Consider the following 27593-nt stretch of genomic DNA (forward strand, 5'->3'; position numbering starts at 1 on the left):
AAAAAATCAAAGGGATTTTTGTTAACCCTTTGGAGTGATGGGCTAGGTATTGCGGTAAATTACAATCTGTTCAAAAAAGTAAATTTTAAAGCCAGTGTATTAAAGCTTATTGTATTAAATCTGTGTAGTATGAATTTCATCCTGGTGATGCAATTGCAGCCACATGGTTGCCATTAGACAGATGGTGTCAAATGTGGGCAAGAAAGATCTGCTAGGGCTTTCCCAAAGCTTTGCTAACACAATTAGTGGTCTTCTTAGCATATGCGCGATGTGCCTCAGGTGGCACGTGAGCAGGATTCATCACCAAATTTGGTCTGCTGGTTCGATTATTAGCTTCCCTGGCTTGGTACGGGTATTGCCGTGAATGCTGATCCATGCCCCCCCAATTCGTGGTGACTAGCCATATTACAACTATTTTAGCCCTAAGTGTGTCTCGAACAGGACCTACTAGCCCTGCTTATTCAGGCCAGATTATATAGTGCTGTGGATGTAGACAAAGAACCCTTATAAACATGTATGAAGAAAACTAGCTTCCTTGTAGACTCAAGCAGGATGTAAAGCAAAGCCTTCTGAGGTCAGCAAATAGGTGTCACAGTGGTTTAGCAAACTAGCTTTCTGCATTTAGACATTGGATTGAGATAGATTATGAGGGGGATATATTTCTGTCAAAATTTCAGCAAAGATCGGGGGGTGGGGGGAGTGGAATTCACAAAAATGCCAGGCCAAGATTTTCTAAAACTGGGAGTCTAAAGTTAGGCTGTCATGTCAATAATGTGAGCATGCTAATGAGCAGTCTGATGTTTCAGAATTTCTAAGCAGCACCCGCTGAAGTCAGTTAAACCTGCTGCATGTTCGGTGCTCTGGAAAGTACAGAGGTTCAGTTATTGTGGTGCCTAAACGTGAATTTAGGAGCCTAACTTTAGACATTAAAAAAAAAAAAAAAAATTGGGCCCAAAGCTTTTGAACATGCCATCTGAGCCCATGCATGTAGGACATGTATCCTGGAAATTAAAATGTAAAACCATAAATCCAGTAGATCAGAGCTAGGATCCTTTGTCTCTTCAAAACTGTTTCCTCTTTTTTTACATTGAGTGGCAGACTGATAAGAGGTGAGAGACTCCACCCTTCTATATCTCAGAAGTATGGCACACAAATTAGCATCACAACACTGGATAGTGTTAATGTCATTAAAATTTACCAGCCCCATAACATTTGCTTCAGCTTTTAAAAGAAATGATTTTATTGTCTCAATCCAGGTTTATCACACGAACACCTTTCTTATCCAGAGTGAATGGTGGCTGACACCAGTGTCATCTTAATTGTCAGAGCTGCCACCACGTGTCACTCTTCTGCTCATTTATTTAACAATAAATATTCATACATGCTAATTAATCCAGTGTTGACAAGGGACAGATCTTGAGTAAGCGCTTTGCAGAATGGTGAATAACACCAAAGGAGTATTTGTTAGTGCAACTATAATTTGGGTCTCCTTCCTTCTCAGTAGTAGCCTGGATTTTGGGCTTCCAGGTCATTTAGATCTTTTATGTGGATTTTTACAACTCCTTTTAAAGAGTCACTTTCATTTTTGAAAACTCAAAGCTCAAGGTGAAAAGTAATTGGACAACATAACAAATGAGAAGGTGCCTGCGTTTATCTCCTGCAGGCAAGTTACTGTATTTTGCTGCCACCAAAATCTGATTCTTTGACACAGCCTTTTATGTACAAGCAAGCGATGAATGGAAACCTGACACAGGTACGAGAAAACAGATCTTTTAAGCAGGCCAGGCATTAAACTGGTATGATTTATGTGGGCTAAATACAGTGCTTTACATTCTATCAGTCTTCCAGGAGTGATGGGTGGACATTATTCCCATAGTCCTTTAGGGAATGCTTAGTATAGACCGCTCTTCCCCAGTCCATAAGGTTTTCTGAAGGACAGGACATCTTGCTGGTGCACACCCCTCCCCATCGTTGCAGGATTCTGGAATGGAAAACAGTTAATGTATATCTCCGTTTCTGAGCCTTCACATTGCAAATCTTGGAAATCTCTTAATCACCTCCACTGGATCCTTTTCTCCTTTGTTTCACAGGAAGGAACCAGTAAAGAACAGACCCAAGTGGTGGCTCTTGGATAGCTTTCCAGTATCCTCCAGCAGCACTAAATGCTCTGACCACTACATGTTGGAGCTACAATAATGAATGCTCTGAACGGTTTAACATAGGGGATACTGTGCCATGTCCAGATTCAATTCCTCTCTCACTTACATGGGGACAAATCAGGAGAAGCCCCGCTGAATATAATGGAGTAATACTGGGGTAATTCCACAGAAGAGAGAGGGAAAACAGGCCCATCTCTGAATGTCCTCTGCTGGCTCACTTCTTTTGACAGAGGATTAATGAAATTCACGGAGACTAAAAGTTCATCGAGAAGGAAGCGTTTTCCTGGGTCATGTAATTGTCTGCCTCACTCATTAAGCTGGGGTGGGGGGGAAATGTTCATCCATTTTTATCAGCAAAATATCCATTGCAAAAATCTTGATGTCTATTCCCCATGTCAAGCAATCTACCAAATATAATATATTTTGGTCTAATAAGAGGCTTATTCAGCTTTATCTTCTATTTCCTCATTAGAAGATACCAGGTGATCACCCTTTCTTTGTGAGGCATTGGGCTAAAAATGATGGATCTCAGGTGTTTTGAAAGCTGTGCACTTTATTGGTGACACACTCAACAGCTGCTGAATAGACCTCAAAGGCTTTTTCCTCATTTCTGAGACTTTTCAGAGGATCTGTCAGAGCTTGCATTGTTTCTTCTGCAAGGTCAAGGCAAGTAAGTGGCAGCTTTATGAGTGTATGGTAGAGATATCCCAGCTGTTTCTCATGCCCTGTCCTCCCCTAGTTCTATTAATTAAGAGGCAAAAATCACAGAGGCTCATTTTAACCCCACATTCTTTCCTACTTACAAGAAATTGGGATGATTTAGCACAGAATGCAGGACAGGAAGCCTACGGCTCCTGCACATTTGGCCACGCAGGTATCCGCAAGGAATATGGGCTTGGGATCTGAACTATGCACATTGCTGTTGTAATTGGTTTCCGCGTGGTAATATTCAGTATCTTTATTCCATCCATGTGCTCTAAATAGCTTGTAAATGACAGGTCCTGCCTTTCAACTCCAGCAGTTCCCAGAGATGTTGTCACAGATTTAATTTTTGCTGTAGCCTCAAGCGAAGCAATAATCATGTTTCCTTTTTCTGTAGCTAGGGTCCCGGCTCCTTTGCTAGCTGATTCTAATTCCATTCCATGGTATTCAGCTGTTTGATGTTTTCTCAAGCTCCCCAGAATATTTCAGGGGAAGATTTACTTATGTAACATTTTTTGGATTGCCAGCATGTGAGAAACCCCATCTGGAAGGTGGTGGGGTGAAATGTAGGTATATTGGACTGGTGAGGTGCATTCGGGCTGGTGGGTGCATGAAGAGACATTGGAATGGGTGGGGTTGTATTTATCTCTGTTTTTCATAGTTGCAAAAATCAGCTGGGGTTGTGTGCTGCACTGAGCACAGACGTGTGATATGCTGCAGAGATGTGCTAGCCATGGAGCATGGGTGTTTCTGGAGAGTGATGATAGTGTGTTAAATACCATCTCCCCTCATAGCTTTCTCAAGCCTGCTCCATTCAAGTCAATGGCAGATCTCCGACCAGCTTCAGTGCATGCAGGACAAGGTCCTAACTATTCAAGCAGAAATAATTTGTATGGGATTTTCAACTTGCTTAGGTGCCTTTGGAAATCCCACCCATGGCTGCTACAAAAAGAAATGGTAATTAATGCCAACGTTCTAGAATCTCAGTGGTGCTATCTGTGTGACCTACGTCACCACTGAGATTCCGGCTCATATATCAGTACAAATACACAAATTAATCTGGTTATCACCAGGGATAAATGATAACACTGATCATAAAGATGAAGCCAGGTCATTGAAGATCACATGGGCCTGCTATAAAAGCAATTCATTGAAGATCAAATCTTGTGGCATGCATCAATAGATGGAAATACAATTAAGAACAAGGCTCTTGATAGTAAGTCGTATTTTGCTTGGACAGGAGACAGAGCTTTCTTGGGGGCTGGAACGAACTCTCAAAGGATGTAGGAATCACCAGAAACCCCTCTCCCTGTATTCCCGTAGAAGGTACACTTTGACCTGCCTTCACTCAGGCCTTGTCTACATTATGGGCGGGGCGAGTGAATCGATCTAAGTTACGCAACTTCAGCTACATGAAGAACGTAGCTGAAGTTGATGTACTTAGATCTACTTCCTGCAGAGTCCACACTACGCGATGTTGATTGGAGATGCTCTCCCATCAATGGGAGAGCAATCGGCAGTCGATTTAGCAGGTCTTCACTAGACCTACTAAATTGACCGCTGATGCATCAATCGCCATGTGTCAAACCTCCCGTAAGTGTAGATAAGGCCTAAGAAATACTCACAGCACAGCACACAGAAATAAGCTATTTTGAAAAAAACACACACACAATTTTCCCCTTGGGGAGAAGAAGACAGACAGAAGGAAAGACCACAATTAAAGATGCTAATCATGTCACTTAACACTATTGAAAGGTGATCAGGTATGTTGGTAGGTACAGTATAGAAACCAGACATTTTTTCTGGATCTGCCTGGCTGCGAAAATCATGTTGGTTGTGCCTCATGATGGTCTGAAGTCCCACTGGGACTCTGGAAGTACTTCCTGTGCAAGAGGGAACAGGTGATTCAGTAAGATTCTACTAAGAATCTTCCCATCGATGGAGAGGAGAGCAGTGCCTCGATAGTTGCCAAAATCGGCCCTGTCTCCCTTTTTGAAAATGGTGGCGATGTCAGCATTACGTAAATCAGCAGGGATTTCTTCAGTGCGTCGGATTTTGAGGAGCGGCAAGTGAAGCTTGTTAGTCAGTGTTTCTCCCCCCCACTTTCAGTACTTCAGCTGGTATGCCATCAGGACCTGGTGCTTTATTGTTCTTCATTTGTTTAATTGCTTTGCAGACCTCCTCTGGTGGTGGTGGGTTGGCAAGAGTTTCCAAGATTGGGTGCTGAGGGATGGAGTCGATGGTGTCATCAGGCACCGTCGTTTCTCGATTTAGAAGCTTTTGATCGTGTTCCTTCCAGTGCTCTGTGATGGATTTGTTATCTTTAAGCAGGGTACTACCATCTTCGATCCCAGAGGTGTGAGGCCACCAGAAGCTGTATATGGCCTTCATCAATCTGATCACAGCCTTCAACTGTCAACCATGAGGCTGTGTTTAAAATCATGTCAAAGTTTGGCTGCCCAAGCAAATTTGTCACCATTGTATGACTCCTCCATGTCCAGGTGACTGTCTCCATCCAGTGCTGTGAGGCCTCTACCTCTGAGGCCTTTGTCATCCGAACAGGTGTAAAACAAGGCTGTTTACTGGCACCCACCCTTTTCTCCATTTTCTTAGCAGCTGTGAAAACACTAACCCAAGACCATCTACCCCAGGGCATTTGACATAATACTGTCTTCCCATCCCAGGACTTCAGTTATTATTCTAACTGAGGACAGAGTTAACAGATTGATATAAGGCATAGGAGAAGCTATAAAGGTCTTTATGTGTCCCAGTCCTCTTTGGAATGGTCCACTGTTTTACAAAGCCCTAATGTAAGCTTGCAGGAGACTCTAATTGGAGCCACATTTTTCCCAATTGCATAATTAGGTTTGCATAATGAGAAATGAGCATTTTGTAAAATTGAAAAATGTAAGGCTCATGCCCTCTTTGGCTGCAGACCAGTTTCGGAGGGTTGGTGCCTTTCTCAGCCCTGGCCAAAGATCCTCACTTTCTCTACTGAATTGCGTGACACATCGGGGCAAATTCAACACTGATGTAAGCAAAACAGCTCCTAGTCAATGGCACTTCAGTAAAAGTTGTGCCTGCTTACATCGGGGCTGAATTAGATCCAGTGTCTCTCTCTTATCCCCAGGTCCTCTCATTAATTTCAGTGGAGCTCAAAGGGCTGTTCACAGGGATCCTGTTGCAGGATTAGGGCATAAAACTAGAAACCTTAATTATCTACACAAAGTTCCTTTAACTGAATAATACAGTCAGTGGATCCATATAACACATCATTCAATTAAAGGGACTGTAACATACAGAGATTAATGATAGAGGGTTATATCCCCCGGCCGGCCTGGGAACTCGGGGGAAACCCCCAGGGGGCGCCGGAACCTGTTGTGGAGGAAAAGGAGGTTTGGGCCTCCCTACTCTCCATGCTGCCGCTGCTGCGAACCTCACCAGGAAAAGTGCCATAAAAGTGCCAGGAAAGAAGAAAATTGATATGAGGTGTACATTGTACACAGGGTACTGATTTTAGCTTTTAATCAGTAAACGCCAATAAAACACCCTAATTACCAAAAAAAAAAAAATCAGTGTTTATCCAACAAACACTAGAAACACATTGGAAATGGTTACTTGTATCTAAGACAGCAGTTTTCAACCTTTTTTCATTTGCAGACCCCCCTAAAAATGTTCAAATAGAGGTGCAGGCCCCTTTGGAAATCTTAGACATGCATCTAGCTAGAAAGAAGATAAATGGGTATGGTTTATGGTGTGAATTTAACAAAGGTGCTGAGACTTGTTTGGGATGGGAATCAGGCATGTATTAGGCTATTTTTCCTTTTTACCCACAAGGATGAAAAGTGCTTTGGAAAGAAATAACATAGGAATATTTAGGAACTGATCAAAGGTTGTATAAAGAAATTCCATAGGCTCCCTCACTGTTTGCATTTTCTAACCAGACTTGTGGATCTGAGTGTGCAGGGCCATCGAGGGCTGCCAGCTTTGTCACAGGAATAGGGGCATGGAGGGGGGCTACAAAACCAAGATCTGCTCTACAGTGTTGGTCCTTTGGCCCCTTATTAAACAGAAACACAGACCTTCCATCTAGCTATTTGCTGCTTTTACAACTGTCATTAGTGCAGATTGTGTCAGGCAGCAGGGCTGGTCTACACACAGGTTTTGTACCAGTCTATCATATTTTGTGTGTGTGTGGGCGCACGTGTGCTTTTGTAACCATAGTTATATCTATACAGCCCCTCGTGTGAAAACAGTTATACTGGTGTAAATGTACAAGCATATCACTATAGCTTATTCCCCTTCCTGTGTGGGAATATCTGTGCCATCAAACGCATCTTATACCAGTATAACTGCATCCACACTAGTGGAGCGGTACTGCTTTAACTACACTGGTTTAACTAACACGGTACCACTTTGGTGTCTAGACGGGCTCTGAGTAGAAGACACATGAAGGTCTTATGGGGGCAGCGCGGAACTTGCTTTGCCCAAATGGACCAATGTTCTTGATAGCCCTTTATTTCCTAATCCCATTGACACTGACAGTTGGGATCACTGGACCATAAATGCTAGATAGGCAGTGTGGGGCAATGCTTGATCTGGAACCCAGGAAACCTGGATTCTGTTCCCAGCTCTGCCCCCAACCTGCTGTCTGACCATGGACAACCAATCTGTGGCTCTATTTCCCCTCCCACTCTTTGTTTCTATTGTAATCTCCTTGGTGCAGGGACTGTCTGTTATTATCATAGACTCATAGAAATGTCGGGCTGGACGGGACCTCGAGAGGTCATCAAATGCAGCCCACTGCACTGATGCAGGACCTAGTAAACCGAGACCGTCCCTGATGGGGGTTTGTCCAACCTGTTCTTAAAAACCTCCCAGGACAGAGTCCACACCCTCCCTTGGGAGCCTGTTCCAGAGCTTCCGCACCCTTACAGTTAGAAAGTTTTCCCCTAATATCTAACCAAAATCTCCTGTGCTGCAAACTAAGCCCATGACTTCTTGTCCTACCTTCAGTGGCTATAGAGAACAATTGATCACTGTCCTCTCTGTCCCAGCCCTGCACATTTTATGTGTATCTAGAGTGTCTTGCGCTGTCTTGGTTGGGGACTCTACATGCCACCACCATACAAATCATCTTGCATTCTTCTTCACTTCTTAGCATGAGCAAATTCAAGCAGCTGTTACCAACAGCTTAAGTATTAATGAAACTACAGTGAGCTTTAACCACCTTATTTTCAAAAGGCAGGGTGTTTGGAAGCTATTTAACACTTGGATTCTTCTTCTGCCTGTTTTGTTCAGGTCCTATTAGCAGTATTTTAGTGAATCGTTTTGGCAGCCGACCCGTGGTTATATTTGGAGGCCTGCTGTGTGGAATTGGGATGATTTCGGCGGCGTTCTGCACTAGCATTTTACAGCTTTACATCTGCGTTGGAGTCATTTCAGGTAACAAAAAAGCTTTCCTTTTGCCCTTTCTCTTGAGATTTCTTTTCTAAGGCAAACCCCTGTCCTCCTGCGGATACTTAAGCATGTGCATAACTTTACGCATCTGAGTAGTCTCACAACCAGGGCTACTCACCCAAATAAAGTTACACATGCTTAAATGTTTGCATGACCAGGCCTACACTTCTTCATAACTGTGTTTTCAGCTTACTTTGTGTGAGTCTAAAGTGTGGCAGGCTCTTTGCAGATGAGTGCTCTCCTTCAGGACAATAATATAGATGGTTATTAGTGCCCCTCAACTCCTGCTGAAGTCAGTGGATCATGCGGCACCTTGCATGATCAGATAGCCCTATCTGTTAATATTTTTCTCTTTCTGAAGATGGCGATTTGTACACAAATAGTGGATCTACGAGAGTTCAGGTTTTGTTGATACTCATTTTGGTGGGGAAAGGGGAGATTTATATTTATATAAAAACAATAAAAACTAGAGTTGGTTGGAAAGCAAGAAATTTTTCCTTTAAAAATTTCCTAAAATTTAGTTCCTTTTTTTCATTGAAAAGGTGGAATTCTAATAACCCTTTAAGCCAAGAAGTTTTCCTTTCCTGGAGTTCAACGGTTGGCCCAGTTCTGCACGGCTAAAGTCAGCAGGGATTTTGCTGTTGACTTCAATGAGAGTTGGGTACAGCCCTCCGTCTGCGCGTCTGTGTGTGGGGACAACAGTATCCACGTTTAGCTGGGTCGGTACATCACAGCTCAGAGCACCAGTGGGCAGAGTTCACCAGGAGGAAGAAGTCAGGTTTTGTGTGCTAGAGCAAGAATCCTGGGAGGCAGAAAGAGTCCAGGATTATAGGAAAGGTTTGCCGAGAGGGGCTCCCCCTCATTTCCCTGGCTCGGATGAATTGCTTCCCTACAGTTCCCCCTCCTGGGTTAGTACCGTGAGCGCTTCCCCTTGTTCCTGTTACATTTCACTTTAGCCACTGGGAAGAGCTTCAGAGAAACAGCCCTGGCTGAGTTCTCCAACTGCCTCTGGGAAGAAGTGTGGCAGGGAGGAAGCAACCAAGTCCAGCTACAGGCATCCTCTGTGTTTTCTGAACCCTCCTCCTCTCATCTCCCCTGCGCCCTCCATACAGCAAAAATAATCCACTGATTGCTGGTGAAATCTGTTCCCTCTCCAGTTGTTTCTGTTAAAACCCTCAGAGTGAGCCAAACCCGGCGGTTCCCAGTTAGGTTAAGGCTGGCTCTGCACTAGGGCGAACAGCATCTTCTAGCGTGAATGCCTAAAATTAGACTCTGAAATTCATAACTAGTCTTCTCTAGGTGCCTAATTTTCAGCATCCATTTGATCATTTTAGAATAGATGTTTATAATGCTGCCTCCAGGGCAACGAAAACATCTGTTTGAAAGCATGACGCGTTACGCTAAAGTACTGACTTTACAGCATCTGAGATGTGGAATTAATATACTCCCTGCCACTGTGGCTGCACCAGATAGCCCTGACGTCTGATAATGAACTCCAGGGGCTAAACTTGTAAGATTAATAACACAGTTTACTGGCAATGGGGAAAAACATTAATTGGGACAGAAAACTTATGACCATGCTCCCCTGCACACAGACTGTCTCATTAAATCTGGTTGTGAAATGTTACTTCATGCACCTAAGTAGTTTGGTTTTTTTTATTTCTTACACGGTTCTGATTGTGCCACCACATTTAGGTGACACCCTGTTGTCACTGAGTGAGCAACAATTCACACAGCTTCTTGGAAGGAGAGTCCAGAAATAAAAATAACCTGCAATTCTTAACCTCATGTGCTAGTCAAAGGGGCAATGGATCCAGCTATAAGCCATTGCCGAGCACTGGATTGCTGCATTCCCTTACAGACAAATGCCCTTTAAGAAATCATAATAGTTAATGTAAAACACAAATCCTTTGTGATAGACTATATAAGCATTTCACACTATCAACCGGGAATAGAAGTGCACCAATATGGAACATTGTATGCCTTGGGATAAATGCTGAGCTACAGTAAATTGCCACAGTGGATCAGACCAGAGGACTGTCTCATCTGGTATCCTGTCCCTGACAGTGCCCTGTACCAGCTGCTGCACAGGAAGGTACTAGACTCTTCCCCATAATGGACAATTATGGAATAAGTTGCCCCTAGGGGTAGCGTCTCCTTCAAACTATAATGATTTATTATTTGTATTGGGTTAACACACAAAGGCCCCAATCAGAATCATGTCCTTGTTGTTCTAGGTGCTGTACAAACACCCAGGAAGCTTCAGGTCCAGATATTTGCACCTAAAGATGTTGCTAAGTAACTAGTGTGCAAAATGCCTAACTCCCAATGGGCCTACATGGTTTTAAAAATCCCACTAGGTTTTAAAAATCCCAATAGGCCCCAAAGAATTTACCACAGGAATTGAGTCTCTTTGAAGAGGTTTACATCACTGTGCTGATAAGACAAAATGACACAGTTGCAAGTTGCCTCACAAGATCCATCAATCCAACAAAAATCAGGGAGTGGTGTTATCTGATACTGCAAGCGCAGAACACCCCCCCCCCCCCACTTATTTGTTGTTTAACTGTACTGGTATAACTGGTAAAACTCTCCCAAGTGCACAAGGCCTTAGACACACCTATAATTTCCTGGGTCTGCTGCTAGTGTGCTCAGGAGCGAATGAGAATCCTCTCAGGAGAGAAGAAAATGCTTTCAGTGCTCTTAATTAGCTTGATGCTCCTAGTTATATTTGAAAATTTTTTTCAACTAGTTTGTTCAGATCTGACATGGGAGCATTTAAGGATAAGTATAAAGTCAGCCTACTGATCACATGACTGTGGAAAAGTAATTACCTGAGAGATACATATACAGCAATTTACAGTGAACTACACTTCACTGCTTAGTCTGAAAGGAGACACACTTTGACTGGGAAAAGCATGCCCTGTGTACTTCCAAGGGACAGAGTTAAAATGAGAAACCCACCAGCAAAAGATCTCTGCTAGCGGCCCTTGCCTTTGGCATGTTAATAGCGTCTCTTCAGAGGTAGAGGTTAGAAACATAAATGTATCAGTTCATACTGTCTAGATAGACACACCATTCTCAATTGCTCTCTCAGTTGAGGTCTGTCTTTTTTCTATTCATATCAGGTGTGGTCAATCCTTACTTACCCTCCGAGCTGCATACGACAATCTTCAGAAGTTCGAGAGCCGGAGTGCACCTGCCACGGCTTGGGGCTTCTGCCCTGCAGCAAGGTGATGGGGCTGGGGGCTTCTGCTGTGCAGGGTCAGGAGTCTCGAGGCTTCAGCCCTGTGGGGTGCACCTGCTGGGGCACGAGACTTCAGCCCTGCTCCAAGTCCCGAGCCCCGGAAGGTGCCTCCTATGGGGCTGAAGCTCCAAGACCCCCCTCCCTGCTGGGCAGAAGCTCCTAGTCCCACCACCGCACCACAGGGCAGAAGCCCTGAGCTGCCCCAAACAATCTGGTAGGCAGAGAATGAGGGGTGGGGAGGGGGCTCTGAGAGCCATAATTTAACTGTAAAAGAGCCGCATGCGGCTCATGAGCCAGTTTTGCTACCCTTGATTTATATGTAGGTCAGATGCAAATTCATGTAATCATTGAGTCAGGGAAGTGGTACCCTGCCTGATGCAAGGGAGCTGCCATCTTTTGGATGATGTATGCAGTGTTGTTGTAGCCGTGTGTCCCCCAGGATATTAGAGAGACCATATTACCTCGTCCACCTTATCTTTTGAATGAGACATAAAACCAAATACCTGACCACCAGTGGTCATTAAATATCCCCAAGCACTTATAATAAGATGAGTGGCGGTTGCTCTTTTGTTCTGGCCAGTTCAGATACATAAATTCTGCTTAACTCTAATTGCCTTTACAGTTTCAGTAGGGCAGGGTTTTAATCTTCACTTCCTTTCCAAAACAGTTTTGTAGTGGTGCTGTGTATTGTTTAACGGCTGCCGTGTTCCACCCCAGAGGCTGCAGCCTTTCAGATTGTGTGATGTCATCCCAGTATCTCTGCTACTGAAGTCATGGGGTGGTCATGAGCACTGGTTAATGCTGGCAGAGAAAGAAACAATTCACAAACATTGTCAAAAATGTTTGTTTCTGGGTTTTTTTGTCAAAATGTTGTTTTTGTGGAAATTTTATGGCCAACCCTTATTTACACTGCACTTTGAGGCAAGACCTCCATAGAAATGCAAATATTGGTTTATTAATTATTATTATTCCTGGCATAGAGAACTCTTTCCCCTTTCAGGATCCAACCCTTGTTCTTGTTGACTTCAATGGGAGTTTTGCTTGAGTAAAGACTAAGGGCCTGGGGTACTTAGGTGCCTAACTCCTATTGATTTCAAGAAGAGGGTTTGAGGATTTTGGCCTAAGGGCCTGATCCAAAGCTCATGGAAATCAGTGGAAAGACACTGATTTTAATGGGCGTTGAATCAGACACTAAGGAGATGTCAGAAGACCGCAGCTGTGTGTTGAGCTTTTTTTGAAAATCTAGCTCTGGTTGTGGGTGCTGGGCGCTTGAAAAATCTGGCCCTGTGCTCTATGGAAAATCACACCTCCTATGAGGCCATTGAAATTTAGCCCATTAGGTTATGTCTAGGCTCTAATCACAGGGTGCGATTGCAGCTTGAGATGACCCACTGCAGCTAGCTTTAATCTTGCTAGCTCGGGTCCTGGAACAACAAAGCCACGGCAGTACGAGCTGCAGCCCTGGCTGTACAAACCCATCTGGAGCCCTGAGTAATTAGTCACCGGCTAGCCTGTGCTGAAACACATGCTGCCAGGACCTGAGCTAGTGACAGTAAAGCTAGTTTGGGTGTATTGTCTTCAGCTGCAATCACAGGGTGTGATTACAGTACAGACATACATACCCTTACTGATATGTAACAGAGAACAGTAGTTATTGAGTAAGGCTCCTGATAAAATCATTTTATGGACAGATTCTCAGAATAATGGGTGAAAGGATGGTTTCCATCATACCCAAATTACTTCTCTTCATCTCAGACTTCCTCTTCTAGGCCACCATGATACAGCCTCTCTAATTTATTTGGAACAAAATGCCATCTGCTGGGATCAATTTAAGGTCTGGGATCCCTCTTGCTGTGAGAACAAATGAGAAGAAAATGGATATAAATATTTCAGAATAAAATTAGCAAAAAGACTAAAGTAATTAGAACGTCCAGTCAGTAAGTTTGAAACTTGGATCCTAATTAGCAGGAACAGAATGGGGTTATATTAAATTAATTTGTGTCGCTTGTAAATTAATGGTCAGATAATACAAGATTCTAATTGATTTGGTTAAATGGATAGTTGGCTTCTTACCCAATTTTTTTTCGCCTAAAAGTGACTCTTTTGGCCAATGCATATTGTAGATTCCTGTGAAAGACAGTCCATTAAAATTAACGGTAAGTTTCCAGACTCATCTGAGAGAGGTTGGAAAATCTGGAGTTAAAACTGCAGTTACTTCCATTTGTGCAGGTCTCTATGATCACTGGGTTATCTTAGCAGGGGAAATTTACCGCTATTGCTGAAAGCCAGCAGAAGAACTATATACCCTGTAAATCTCACGTATGCTTTTTTTTTGGAGATCTTAGGCCAGATTTTTAAAGGTATCTAGGTGCCTAACTCTCAATGCAAGTTGGATGCCTAAATACTTTGAAAAATCTGGCCTTTAGTGTTAGAGGCCTTGAGCTAGACTTCTGCACAGTGGGGAATTTCACCCGTTGTGCAATCTATACCAACTGAGGATTTGTCCCACCACATTTATGGTCTATTTAGACCCAACAGGTCAAGTTAAGGACTGTGCTTCATACCTATGTCTGAATTTCCTACCAAGGATATAGCCCTAAGGTTATTTTAACATGTATTTGTTTTGTAACTTCTTTTGCATTTTCAAAACATTAGGTTAATTTTTTTAAATGGAAGCTTGACAGTTGGAAAGCAATTGTTTAACACCATCTTGGTTATCATAGCATATATGGAATTTGAGCTGCACAAAACCAATGGAATTCTGAGTAGCTAATATTTCTTATTAACAATAGTTTTCCTTAATTAATTTGAAGGACCTTGACATTCCTACTTTTTATGCTGTAAAGTGATATGCTTAATCAGGTACTGCACAATTAAACAAACTAATTATATAGATTAACGAACGGGAAAAAATCGGCATGGTGCTGTTTTCATGATTCACATTTTCCAGTATTATCAATTCAAGGATGAAATTTCAATTTTGTTTTACAGGGGATCATTCTTTAGGTAAGGGCTAGGGTGGAAAATGTGTTATATTTCTAAATGTAACTTTAAGGCCAATATGCATTACTTACATAACTTTATTTTGTGAGGAATAGCAGGACACAGATGCTTAAAAACATCTTTTAAGTAGAACAGATTCATTACTGGTATCCTAAAGAACCCAAGAATGATCTGATCGTCCAACATTTAACATCCATTGTGGCAGAAAACAGATTTCAGCTTGTGCAATAGGAGAGCTAATGGTCAGTTAGGTGGTTGAGTTACTTACGGAGATTTATAATGCTATTACTATTTTGTTTAAATACAATAAAAAAGGTATTTTAATTTAAACGTCTCTAGCTCTAGGGACCTTCTACATTAGTATGAGCTGCAGTGGGGTCACTTTTGGTATTACAATGTACTTGTGCTCTTGACAGCTCAGGGCTTGTAATCTCTTGCCTAAATTGCTCACATCAGCATACTAACTAACAGTGGAAGAGATGGGTGCTACTGCACTTGATTCCTAGATCTGCTTGCCCTTCTTTAGTGGGCAGGGACGCCACAGCCCTCCAGTGGCTGGGATGTGAGTCCTAATCAAGCATGTAAGCACGTTGCCCTCTAGTGGTTAAATACCAAATGCTGTCTATGGCATAATGCTGACATCGCCAGTAGTCTGGATGTAGCAAAAGCATGGATGACCAGGGAGAGATCTGCATGTGAGTGGAAAGAGTTGATTCATCTGGTCAAGTTTTTATAAGGTTGCCTGTCACTTTGGTATCTGAGCATAGACTCATAAGACTGGAAGGGACCTCGAGAGGTCATCTAGTCCAGTCCCCTGCGCTCGTGGCAGACCATTATCTAATGGGTGTTTGTCTAACCTGCTCTTAAAAAATCTCCAGTGATGGAGATTCCACGACCTCCCTAGGCAATTTATTCCAGTGCTTAACTACCCTGACAGTTAGGAAGTTTTTCCTACTGTCCAACCTAAACCTTCCTTACTGCAATTTAAGCCCATTGCTTCTTGTCCTATCCTCAGAGGTTAAGAAGAACAATTTTCCTTCTTCTTCCTTGTAACTACCTTTTACATACGTGAAAACTGTTATCATGTCCCCTCTCAGTCTTCTCTTTTCCACACTAATCAAACCCATTTTTTTCAATCTTCCCTCATAGGTCATGTTTTCTAGACCTTTAATCATTTTTTGTTGCTCTTCTCTGGGCTCTCTCCAGTTTGTCCACATCCTTCCTGAAATGTGGCGCCCAGAACTGGACACAATATTCCAATTGAGGCCTAATTAAGGCAGAGTAAAGCGAAAGAATTACTTCTGGTGTTTTGCTTACAACACTCCTGCTAATACATCCCAGAATGATGTTTGCTTTTTTGCAACGTTACACTGTTGACTCATATTTAGCTTGTGATACACTATGACCCCCAGATCCCTTTCCTCAGTACTCCTTCCTAGGCAGTCATTTCCCATTTAGTATGTGTGCAACTGATCAGTGGTAAAAAGAAAGCAGCCTTGACCAGCACTGTAATATGGCCCTCTGTGCTGTCAAAGAAGTGAAGGTACAAATTAGTTTGACTCCTCAAGTGCCACACCTTTCTCCCCTCTGGCAATTGGGGACAGAGTGAAATCCTGCAACTCCCCAGAAGCCTCTCAGTGAAAAAGGCGAGTGCCCATAAGCACCCCCAGTAGTTCTTCTATTCAGGAATGATCCCGGCCACTTGAAAGCAGCTCTACAGCTCTGAGCCAGAGACCACACCATCTTCACCGACACTTGATGGTCAGTGGTCTCCAGGACTTCTGATGGAGCTACTGTGGTTACTAAATACCATACTCTATTGCTCATTGGCAGAATGAGTTTGGCAGCAGCTATATTAACGAGGACAACTTCAGCACCAGGAGATGGTCAAAAGCCTGGTTTAAAGTCAAAAGTGCCAGTCAAGTCCAGGGCTGTTTAGTTGCGTGGTCATTAAAGTGTGTGTGATCAAGTCACAGACACCAGGCCATAATATTATTATACAAGCATGATAAGATGCTAGCAGTGGCAAAGCAGCCATCGTTTTTTGTAATAGATGGGTACTGTTATCATGCCAAGCTGTTGTGTCTGGACAAAAGCACTTGGGACCTGTTAACTTCTATATGGTCTTGTAGGGATACAGATTTCCATATTCTGTGAGCCATGACTATAAGGGTGAGATTTGCAGCCCATGGTAAGGGGCTGGAAAGTGGCTTTAAGCCACCTTTGCACCTCCTGATTTTGGGTTGCTCTGGGGTTGAACGGTTTCAGAGTAACAGCCGTGTTAGTCTGTATTCGCAAAAAGAAAAGGAGTACTTGTGGCACCTTAGAGACTAACCAATTTATTTGAGCATAAGCTTTCGTGAGCTACAGCATCCGATGAAGTGAGCTGTAGCTCACGAAAGCTAATGCTCAAATAAATTGGTTAGTCTCTAAGGTGCCACAAGTACTCCTTTTCTTTCTGGGGTTGAAGCGGCCCGAGGCATAAATTGGACAGCACCGGGGGACTTGCAAAGTTACAGCAGCATCTCAAGGTTACTCTATGGGCCACAATGCTGCCTGGAAACTCCTCAGGACTGCATGCTGCCCTGACTTCTTGTTAATTATATTACCATAAGCACCTAGGAGCCTAGTCATGGCTTCACTGTGATAGGTGCTGTACAAACACAGAACAAAAACACTTGGGTCTTTTGCCCCCCGCATAGCCCCTTTGTCAAGGCTTGCAAAGGAGTCCTTGGAGGCAGCTTTATGGCTGTCTTCCTGAGTTCCTGCATTGGGTGAATCCTTCCCCTGGCCAGAGCTGGGGCTTTTAGGGCCGCTTCATGCCAGTCCAGTCCTTGCACCTGGTATAAAGGGGGCCAGAGTGACAGTGAGGATCTCACCCTTGATTTAGACAGAGCCATATTCTGAAATGAGGAACTGGCAGTATAATTTATACCTTTTGTCACTGTTTTTTTCGCTCCATTACAGGATTTGGCCTTGCTCTTAACCTTCAGCCTTCAGTGATAATCATCGGGAAATACTTTTTGAAAAGGAGACCAATCGCCAATGGTCTTGCCATGGCTGGGAGCCCCGTAATGCTTTGTACCCTTGCTCCTTTGAACCAGTTCCTTTTTGACAATTTTGGCTGGAGGGGCAGTTTCTTTATTCTTGGGGCAATTTTACTGAACTGCTGTGTGGCTGGTGCTCTCTTCCGGCCCATTGGAATGGCAGCTGACCCTGCTCAGAAACAAACCATCAAGCAAGCTGAAAAGACTGTAAAAGAGCAGTCCAATAAAAGCTCGGTTGAAATGGTCCATCCCAAAACTGTCAGTTTGTTGAGCGGAACAGAAGAGGAGGAGGACAAAGACTGCTGTGAGAAGTTTAATAAGTACCTTGATTTTTCCCTCTTTAAGCACAGAGGTTTCCTGATTTACCTGATTGGAAATGTGCTCATGTTTCTGGGATTTTTTGCCCCTATTGTTTTTTTGGCCCCTTACGCGAAGCACCTTGGCGTTGATGAATACTCAGCAGCCTTCCTCCTTTCTATCCTTGCAATAGTCGATATGATCGCCAGACCCACCACTGGAATTATTGCCAACAGTAAATGGGTGAGGCCAAAGATCCAGTATTTTTTCAGCTTTTCAATTGCTTTTAATGGTGCCTGCCATCTCCTGTGCCCCTTAGCCACAGGCTACACAGGTCTAGTCATATACGCTGTCTTTTTTGGCTTGGCCTTTGGTATGGTTTGTGCCATGCTCTTTGAAACCCTCATGGATCTCGTGGGAGCTGCGCGATTCACAAGTGCTGTTGGCCTTGTCACCATAGTGGAGTGTTGCACTATACTTCTTGGACCACCTATTGGAGGTGAGCATGTTTCTATACTATAACTCTAGTGACATGTCAGCTTTTGCTCTAATTCCCAGATTGATATTGAGATAAATACAGTTTGCAGAGGGGTGCATCTAACTTCATCTTCTCCATTTCAGTCCCACTTTGTTTGGGTTTTTTTTTGCAAGTAATTATGTATAGAGTAATAAAGGTCATAGATTTGTCCTCCGTGATTTCTCTTAGTGAGGATTTAGCAACATTAAAAACAAAAAGATCATCTCTCATGTGTTTGTTCCTTGGATCTTGAACCTGCATATGTTCCATATGTAAAAATTCCCATTGGAACCAACAGTTGTGTGTGTGTGTGTGTGAGACATGGATGCAGGCTGATGCCTTTAGGCCTCATCCGTCAAACACGTAGGTGTGTAAGTGGCTTTACGCAATGCGACTACTCATATATGTAAACTTATTCACATGCATAAGTGTTAACATGCCAGGGTCTCTATCCTGCAGAGCATTGACTGCTTAAGGCCACCATCCAGCACATGGTTAATTTTAAACATGATAATAATCCCATTGAAACCCTTCGCTGAATCGAGCCCCCCGGATTTTAGCTGATGTTTTTTATTCGTCTGCAAGGACACAATAGATCCATGTAGCCACAGATGTATATGCTTTTAATTTCTGTGCAGGTGTACATTCTGGCCATAAAGGAACTCGGCACACTTCCATTTATAGATTTGCATCCTCTCAGCTTGGCCAATAGCATTCCAGCTGTAAAGTCTGTAATGAAGAAAATGGGCTGTTTTTTAAAAGGAAAAATAATTTATTTTGAATAGATTTGAGAATTTTTGCTTCTCCTTCTTACAGTTTTTAAAAAATATATCATATATTCCTAAAACATTTGACAAAATAGAAAATAAATATGAATGCGATCTGGGTGCCTTTATTCTTTTCTCATATGTCACATGAAAAACTTCGGTTTGTGTGTTATCTTAGACTGAAAGCAGTTCAGAGCAGGGACCTTTGTTATTGTAAAGTGCCTAGCATACTGCTAAGTGCTAGATATATGGGGCAAAATGGTAGCACCGACCAGCTCTGTCACAAGGTTTCCTCAGACGCGGCTTTCTTTCTGTTATCAAGCACCATTTTACAATTTGTTGCACTACAAGCTGATGATACAAAAACAACCTGTAACAACCCTGGATCAATACTGCAGGAAAGGTATGCAGCATCTCTGTGAATGTGATAGCACTCTTGGAAAGGAAGCTAAGCACCTAAATGCCTTTGAGGCTCTGGGCCTACCTCCACTGAAATCAATGGGAATTAAGCACCTAAATATCATTGAGGATGAGAGCCCTAGATATTATCTGTTATTCAGAGTAAGAGTCCTAAATCATTCACAGCTCTAAGTGCCACTCTGATAAAGGATTGATAATTTAAGATGACATCAAACAAAAACGAGGCCACTTGCTGTCAGTAGATGGGCATCTGGGGACCTCGTTTATGATTATAACCCTCCCTCCCACATACACCCTGAGAACCCAGGCTACAATAGTCTGTCCTCTCATTGCATCTTCAGTACCTTTTGGCTTTGAAAGTACAAAAAAGTCCCACTTGTGCAGAGCTTGCAAGTTGGTTGCAGTCCCTGCGTGTGCTCCATCTGATAAAGCAACCAGAGCAGCACTTACCTTTATCAGCTCTCACCTGCCCCAGCCCAGTACTTGAACACACCTGTAACGAAACACGTGAGCAGTACGACTGAACACAGCTGCTAACGATGCGCACCAGTCTAGTTGATAACATCTAGCTTTAAGTTCATTCTCCTCAAGGGTCCAGACTAACAATACGTGTTCAAACCTGCAGCAATGCCCAGAGTCACTTGGCAGGAGGTAGAAGGATTTTCCCGCGAAAAAAATTACCTTATATTGTGTCATTATGTGGCAGGTACTGTAAATTCCTTTCCCATCAAGGAGCCAACAATATCTACATGATATAATTATTTAACACGCTTTTCACCTCTCCGGGCCTTTCATCAAACCTGACGTGGCCATGAGTTAAATGAGTTTGTATGTGACATCCAGCTGGCATTTATTCTCCATCTATCGCTGGAATAACAGAGGGTGGTGCAGGCGAGGAGAAGCGGCTTACACAGCACCTGCATCTGGATAGGGTAACTGTCTGCTGCTAGTCCAGTTAATCTGTCACCTTTCCACGCGCTGAATGGCCGTCAACTTTGAACGAGGCTCAGTGTTCGGCAGGTATTTGGATATAAAGCTGCTAACCAGTGATAGCACCTTTGAGCACTACTGTACGTGATAGTAAATCCAAGGAACTCGCAAGGGAAAGGTAGCGTTAATATGGGTTTGACTTTCATAGGATGACAACCTAAGAGCTGACTAAGCTTCATTCTCGCACATTGTACAGAGCAGTTTAATTCTTCCTTTCGCGGTGCAGCTTGCACTGTGTGGCAGAAGCAGCTGCAGTCTCTTCTTTTCACACAGAGCCATTATATAATTCATGGCAAACGGACGGTTTGAAGGTGACTGTTTTCTAAATTCTGTCATTTTTACGCAAGAGATTAAGCTAATTGCCAAAGACCGCTAATGAGGCCAAAACAGTGCTGTGTAATAGTTAGTAATATTAGTTTTGGAGTATTTTTCTCATCATTTTAATAAGCAACAAATTTATTGGTTCTTTGGCATTTAATAACCCACTGCAGGGTTCTGCTTTAATGAACTAAGAAAATTGTTCCCTGTGTGGTTTATGGCTTTTCTTATTCTCAAAGGACAAGAGGCAAGACTAGCCTACTGTTGAATTTTCCAATACTCTACTCATTAAAACCCTCATTGAAACCTATTTAACAGACTTCCAGATCATCCTGATTACCAAGAAGGAAGAATTGCTGTAATTAGCCTTTGGCTGATGTTTTATGAGTAAGTGAGCTGTAGCTCACGAAAGCTCATGCTCAAATAAATTTTAGTCTGTAAGGTGCCACAAGTCCTCCTTTTCTTTTTGCGGATACAGACTAACATGGCTGCTACTCTGAAACCATTCATAAGACAATATATTGAAAGCTGTGTACCAGGATGTCTATAGAAGAAAGCAGATTGATGACCAAAACCAGTTGAAATAATAATTTCTGCAATCAGTAAATATATTTAGTGGCCATAAAATACCTAGTTAGTGTAAGCATACTTTGGGATAATTAATCCCCAGACTTTCAACAGATTAGTTGTCACTCAGGAAGTAATTAAAGGTTCCCCTTCTTAATGAGAAAAAATGGTTTCAAAAAGTCAGAGCTTACATACAGTGTATTAATTGCAGGAAAGAACTAAAAAGGCTATGCTTGAGGTCAATCTTATTTTAATTAGGATTCGGGATGTTAAATTCAGTCCATATTGCTCCAGTGGACAGGCATTAATACTCAGCATCACAGTCTCAACAAGGTTTACATTATGTTACATTTGACATAATGGAGAACATTGACATTTCAATTAAACCAAATCTCTTCAATGTTTCCATAAATCCATTGCCAAGGCATTAACCTTTGAGATGAAACTCACATTTTTCCTGTCGTTGAAAATAGCTGTGTGCAGTGTTGCTGTAGCCGTGTTGATCCCAGGATACTAGAGACGCAAAGTGGGTGAGGTAATAGCTTTTATTGGACTGGCTTCTGTTGGTGAGAGAGACAAGTTTTCAAACTTACACAGGTGACCTAAAGAAGAGCTCTGTGTAAGCTTGTCTCTCTCACCAACAGAAGTGGTCCAATAAAAGATTACTACCTCACCCACTTGGCCTCTCTAATTGAAAATGTTTAACATTGACGGCACCCTCTTTGCTTTCCCTGCAACTAATGTTTCAAGTTCTATGGAAAGCCCTTTCGCCTCTAGTTCACCAGTTCAAGTCCAGGCAAGGCTGGTAATGACTGAATGTCATTGCCACCCGATTGCTGTTTAGTGGCTTGTGAAGAACTGAATTGGTGGGTCTCAGTCCCATTTCTTAATGGCCAGGTGTCCCATCAGATAGGCCACTGTCACAATTATCATTTCTGTCTGCAGCCCCAACATAGAGGCTGAGGACCGAGTCAGCGAGGTGGATCTTATTCACCCCATGCTTGATCCAAAGCCCATTGAAATCAATGCAAAGACTCCCATTGACTTCAGTGGCCTTTAGATCAGGTGATTCTTGCAGCTAAGGCAGAGACTTGATGGCAAGGTGATGGAGACAAACTGGTGTTGCCAAAAGGACTTCAGTAATTTGGTATTTTGCACAAGCCCTAAATTCATTTAATAGCACAAAAACATCCGTTTATAATGAATTCTAATATTTTATTTTATAGTTCTATTTTTCATGTGCCTAAGAAATCTGGAAACTACAGTACAAGGCCTCCATCACTCAAAGACTTAAGCACCTGGTTAACGTTACGCAATGTGAATAGTTTAATTGACTTCAATATGATACACATAGGATGTGAAGTTAAGCAAACACTAAGCCTTTGCAGGATCAGAGCCTAAGTTATTAGAAAGGACAGAAAATATCCTATTCTGCGCTACAATCACAATAGTAGCCCTGGTGTTCAGAAATGGAAGCCACCGTAGATATTTCAATTTTTGCCTTCACGTCTAAACTGCGTTTTTGTTTTGCAATTCACAGGAACGCTTATAGATACTTTTGGAGATTACAAATACATGTTCATTAAATGTGGAGCTGTGATGGTCTTGGCAGGAACGTTCCTGTTCATCATGAATTACTACAATTACCGTATGCTGGCGAAAGAGGAAAAGGAAAGAAAAGCGATGGAAGAGACAATGAAGGACAACAAACATATAAGGACAGAAACAGAGGATGGCAATATCTGGGCCAGAGAAAAGATGCAGGATGGTCCAGAGGTGGAATCTTTGAGAGATGAAAAAGAGGGACTAAAAAAAGAAGTGAATGGCAAAAGTGAAGTCTAAGCTTGGTTTAACAGGTTGATTGGGAAAATGCTTTTTGTGTTTCTTAAATTGACTGTAACAATGACATGACTTTAGATTTCTAATTCTGCATTGATACTGCTCTATTTCTACACTTTGCTTTGTCTAGGAAAAGCCTAAAGGAAAAAAAAAAAAGTCTAGCTTCTCACGAAGTGCTGGAACGTACAGTGCAATACCTGTTCCTATATTGTTGGAGGGCCGCATCATTTTTCTTTAGCTATTTCCTGTTACCAAGAGGGACCTTAAAAGCACCTAGCCCCCATTCTGCTCTTAGGCCTGCTCCAATGTCCATGAAAGGCTACATCTACGCTGTGAGCTAGGAGTGTGATTCCCTGCTGGCGCACGCAGACTGGGGCTGGCTCTCACTGAGCTCGCGTGAGTCTAGAGAGCAGGGTAGCTATGGTAGCACCGGGAGCGGCAGCAGAACTGAGTACACACCCACCCGTTTCAGGCAGGCGTGTACTCCGCACGGCTCAGCCAGACCTCCACTGCCCCCAGCCAGGCTGCCACAGCTCCACTGCTGCTCATGCGCCTGCTAGCTCAACGACAGCTAGCGGAAGGCTGTGTACACGAGCAGGGGGATCACTCCGCTCGCTTGTAGTGCCGATGTAGCCAGAGTCAGTGCAAAACCTTCCGCTGGCTTCAGTGAGCTTTCAATTCGATCGTATCAGAGAGGAATCTTCCACTGCTAGGGAACCATTTAAGTACTGTCATCATGGGCCTGATCAGTGTCCATCGGAACCAACAGCAAGGCTCCCGCTGACGTCAGGGTGTATTGGATCAGGGCTCAGGGACCCATCATGAAGGCTTAAATGTCACCCTCATTTAGTCACTTCACTTTTACTAATGCACCTTCATCACAGGGCAAATTAACTAGGCTTAATAGCAATCATCTTCATTTTGAAGCCATGCTCGGTTGGCTGTACACACACATGCTCGGTTGGCAATATGCCTTGGTACATGGCTGTGTGTGTGTACAGTAGTTCATGGTCTTGTGGACTGCGTACAGGATCTGGAGCCAGGCAGTCGCCAGCTCTAATGCCAGCTAGACCAACGACTTGCCGTATGGCCTTGGGATAATGGCTCTGAGCCAAACCCACAGGCACCATAAGCAGAGTAACTTAACAAAGGTGAAATTCACCCTGTGTAGAGGACCAGCATGAGCCCGTGCACCACTTAAGGCTTCAAGAAAAGGGCAAAGTTAATTCCATCGACATCAAGAAGCAGGGAAAACTAAGCGGGAACAACTGGAGTCCTGCAACGACTTACACACAGGGGCGCTGGGAGCCATTGAACCAAACTGTAAACCCTGCATATGATGGAAACCACTTTAAGCCAAGGGGTGCGGCAGCATCTCTGCTTGCACATCTGCTTAACTTTACTCCTGACTCGTCCCATTGACTTCAGTGAGCCAATTCACGTGAATAAAGATAAGCCCGTGGGTTCAAGGCCGCTGGATTCCATAGAGTTTCACTCACCATCAACAGTCCTATGTATCCGTTTCCTCATCCATAAACTGCAGATAATAACAACAGGGAGTTGTGAGGGCTCATTAGTTAAGCTTATAAAGGTTTGTATAAACACCAACACCCAGGTCCTGAGCGGTATTTAGGCACCTAACTCCTATTCCTTTCAATTGCCATTAGGCACCTAAATATCTTTGAGAACCTGGGCCTAAGTATGATTAATGACTTCCTAACTCACTGCAAATACTGGTGAAAAATCATATTTCTTAGCTCTGTCGTCTGAGAACAGGATTTAATTACACCCAATGTACAGACTGAGTAAGCCTTAGCTGTGAATGATGGCTTTTTAAAAATGAATCTTTTCTACGTACTCTGCTGCCCTTTAAACATAGGTCAGACCAATCGTTTCCACCACAACACTCGAGGATGTGCAGTGGGGTTGAAATGCTGTTTCCATTGAAGTCAGTGGGGCTAGGCTTTCATCCTTAGGCACCATCTTGTATTTGTTGTGGACAGTAACATTAGATACTTTTTTTAAAATACTCATTATCACAGTCATGTAAATATGAACAAAACTAACGGTGTTGATGGAGGTGCCAGAACATTTCCTGAAAGCACATGTCATTTGGAAGTTTTAAGCTATTCAATAAAGCTCTTTTAAAAAAATTGTAACGGATTCAGTGTCAGTTTGTGAGGATAATGTTGTGCTTTCCCTTTGTTGAGAGTCTGGTGATAGCATCACATACAGTCATGTCCATTCCAGCTCCATAGACGTGGGCGTATAGATTGCTGCAAACAGAGGGGGAGAATAAGCCTCATCCTTTTCCACTCCAAAAGCCAGTGGAACTCATTGCCACAGGGTAACACTGAGGCGAAGAGCAAAGCAGGATTCATACAGGGATTGGATATTTATATGGATAACCAGAATATACAGCATTAGAGCAGTAAATATTAAGCCTAAACAAGAGTTCAAGCAGGGATATATACCTTCCTTCCCCAGGGCATAAACCAGCCACTAATTACTAAGGGACAACAGGTTATCCCATACCTGTATGCAGCTGGGTTTAGTGTGCCGCCTTCTGAAACAACGGTATTGGGCATTATCAGTGAGAAGCTAGTGTGCTAGAGAGACCCTTGGTCTGATGCAGTCTGGCTGTTCCTAAGTGCACCCTAGTTTTTAAAATGAATGGGTTTTTTTAATGTAGCTGGGCGGAGTGGGGGGTGAGTTGCATTTGATATTGCACTAATACATGATAGCTTTGCCTTTGCCCTCAATGGGAACAGGATTGTGAACCTGCTTCCTATCCCACTGAACTGAATAGAAAGATTTCCCTTGACTTCAATGGGCTTTAGAGCAGGTCCTGTACCTGGCGCAGGTAGTAGTCACAGTGACCTTTTACTACAGCTTTTTGGAAGAGGAAATATTTTACTCCTTGGTTTAAGTGATACAGCTTCTCCAGACTAAGCAATCTCTTCCATTTGTTTCTGCAAGCATCACCAGGTCTAACACTGACTTGCTTCTTGCTCGCTGTGATCCCTGATGTATTTAGAAACCTTGGGGTCTAATCTCCTTTTGATGCATGTGCATAACTTGTTAGCGTTAATGGCAGTTAAACAAACAGGACAAAAGACTTTCTTGTCACCATGCCTGTTGCTCAGCTCTTGGTGGAATGTTAATTAAACCAAACCCATATGCAATTCAGGTAATGTCCTAACAAGATTATTATGAACGTGCTTGCCATGTACCTGCCAATCATGGTACCGACGCTGTGCAACTGACGCAGGTAGGCCAGCGATCTGCGTCAGTTGCCCAGCATCTATATCATGATTTAATAATGGGCAGGAACTAAACCTTAATTGACTGTATAAGGACTAAGTATTTATTAACAGTTTGACCATGCAGAACTCCACTCAGAGCATAGGGGATTGCATGGTTTGGGTTGTGCCTTAAAAATGTACCTAATCTGGAATCTTGCAGCTATCCTTTGCTCCTGCTTTTCAACTCTGATGTCACTCATATTCCAGACAGATTAAACCAAGATGGTTATCACAATACATGCAGTGGACATGTCAAACCCCCCCCATATTTTTGCATGTGTTCTCTGATAGATACATAGATAGATAGATAGATAGATATAATGTGGGCCAGGATTTCCGAATCTAAGTCAAGCGTTTACTATCATCCTCCTGGACCATCACATGTTTTATCTTCCATTAATAGCTACAACCCGACAGGCTAAATAATGTCTCAACCTCTTTATAAAGAGTTGCCCAGAGAAACGTTATGACATATTGGAAAGGTCATTTACAGAATGGTTTAATAAAATCAGATTGATACTTAAGTATGAAAAAAAAAGCAGAACCATAATCTCTCCTACCAAGGCCTGGAACAGTCTACTGGCCCTTACAGAAATATCTGTATTTTTCTTTTGATACTGCTGGTCTTGATCAAGGTCAGCCCCTTCTTCTAATCATTTTCTGTCACTTGTAAGGTGTTTTTATATTACATTATTCTGCTGTAACTATTTTAAAAGTTAGAAGACCCGGCACAATTGAGTAACAAATATTCTGCGGTATGTAAAGCTAACATACCAAATACACACCAGTTACCAAGAGAGTCATCTGCTCTCTACTCTCCTTAGCTGGGTCAGTACACATGACCTTGCAAGCCTATGACAGAAGAGGATTCTAATTCAAGCACATTTTATTGGCATAATTTTCAGCTTTGCCCTGCTGATTCCTCCCCACACCCCCTTTTGTACATGCAGCTGGT

General features: G+C 42.9%; 1 protein-coding gene across 1 annotated transcript in view; it reads left to right on the forward strand.

Annotated features, from left to right (window-relative positions):
• Nucleotides 1–25459, forward strand: part of LOC144268138 (monocarboxylate transporter 2-like) — a 48609-nt gene extending 23150 nt beyond the window's left edge. Inside the window, exons 3-5 of the mRNA XM_077822759.1 lie at nt 8163–8306; nt 17539–18414; nt 23035–25459. Coding sequence (XP_077678885.1) covers nt 8163–8306; nt 17539–18414; nt 23035–23336 — 1322 coding nt within the window. The 3' untranslated portion in view covers nt 23337–25459. The remainder of the gene's footprint in view (nt 1–8162; nt 8307–17538; nt 18415–23034) is intronic.
• The last annotated feature ends 2134 nt before the right edge of the window (nt 25460–27593 follow it).

Source organism: Eretmochelys imbricata, chromosome 7, assembly GCF_965152235.1.
Source record: "Eretmochelys imbricata isolate rEreImb1 chromosome 7, rEreImb1.hap1, whole genome shotgun sequence".
NCBI lineage: Eukaryota > Metazoa > Chordata > Testudines > Cheloniidae > Eretmochelys > Eretmochelys imbricata.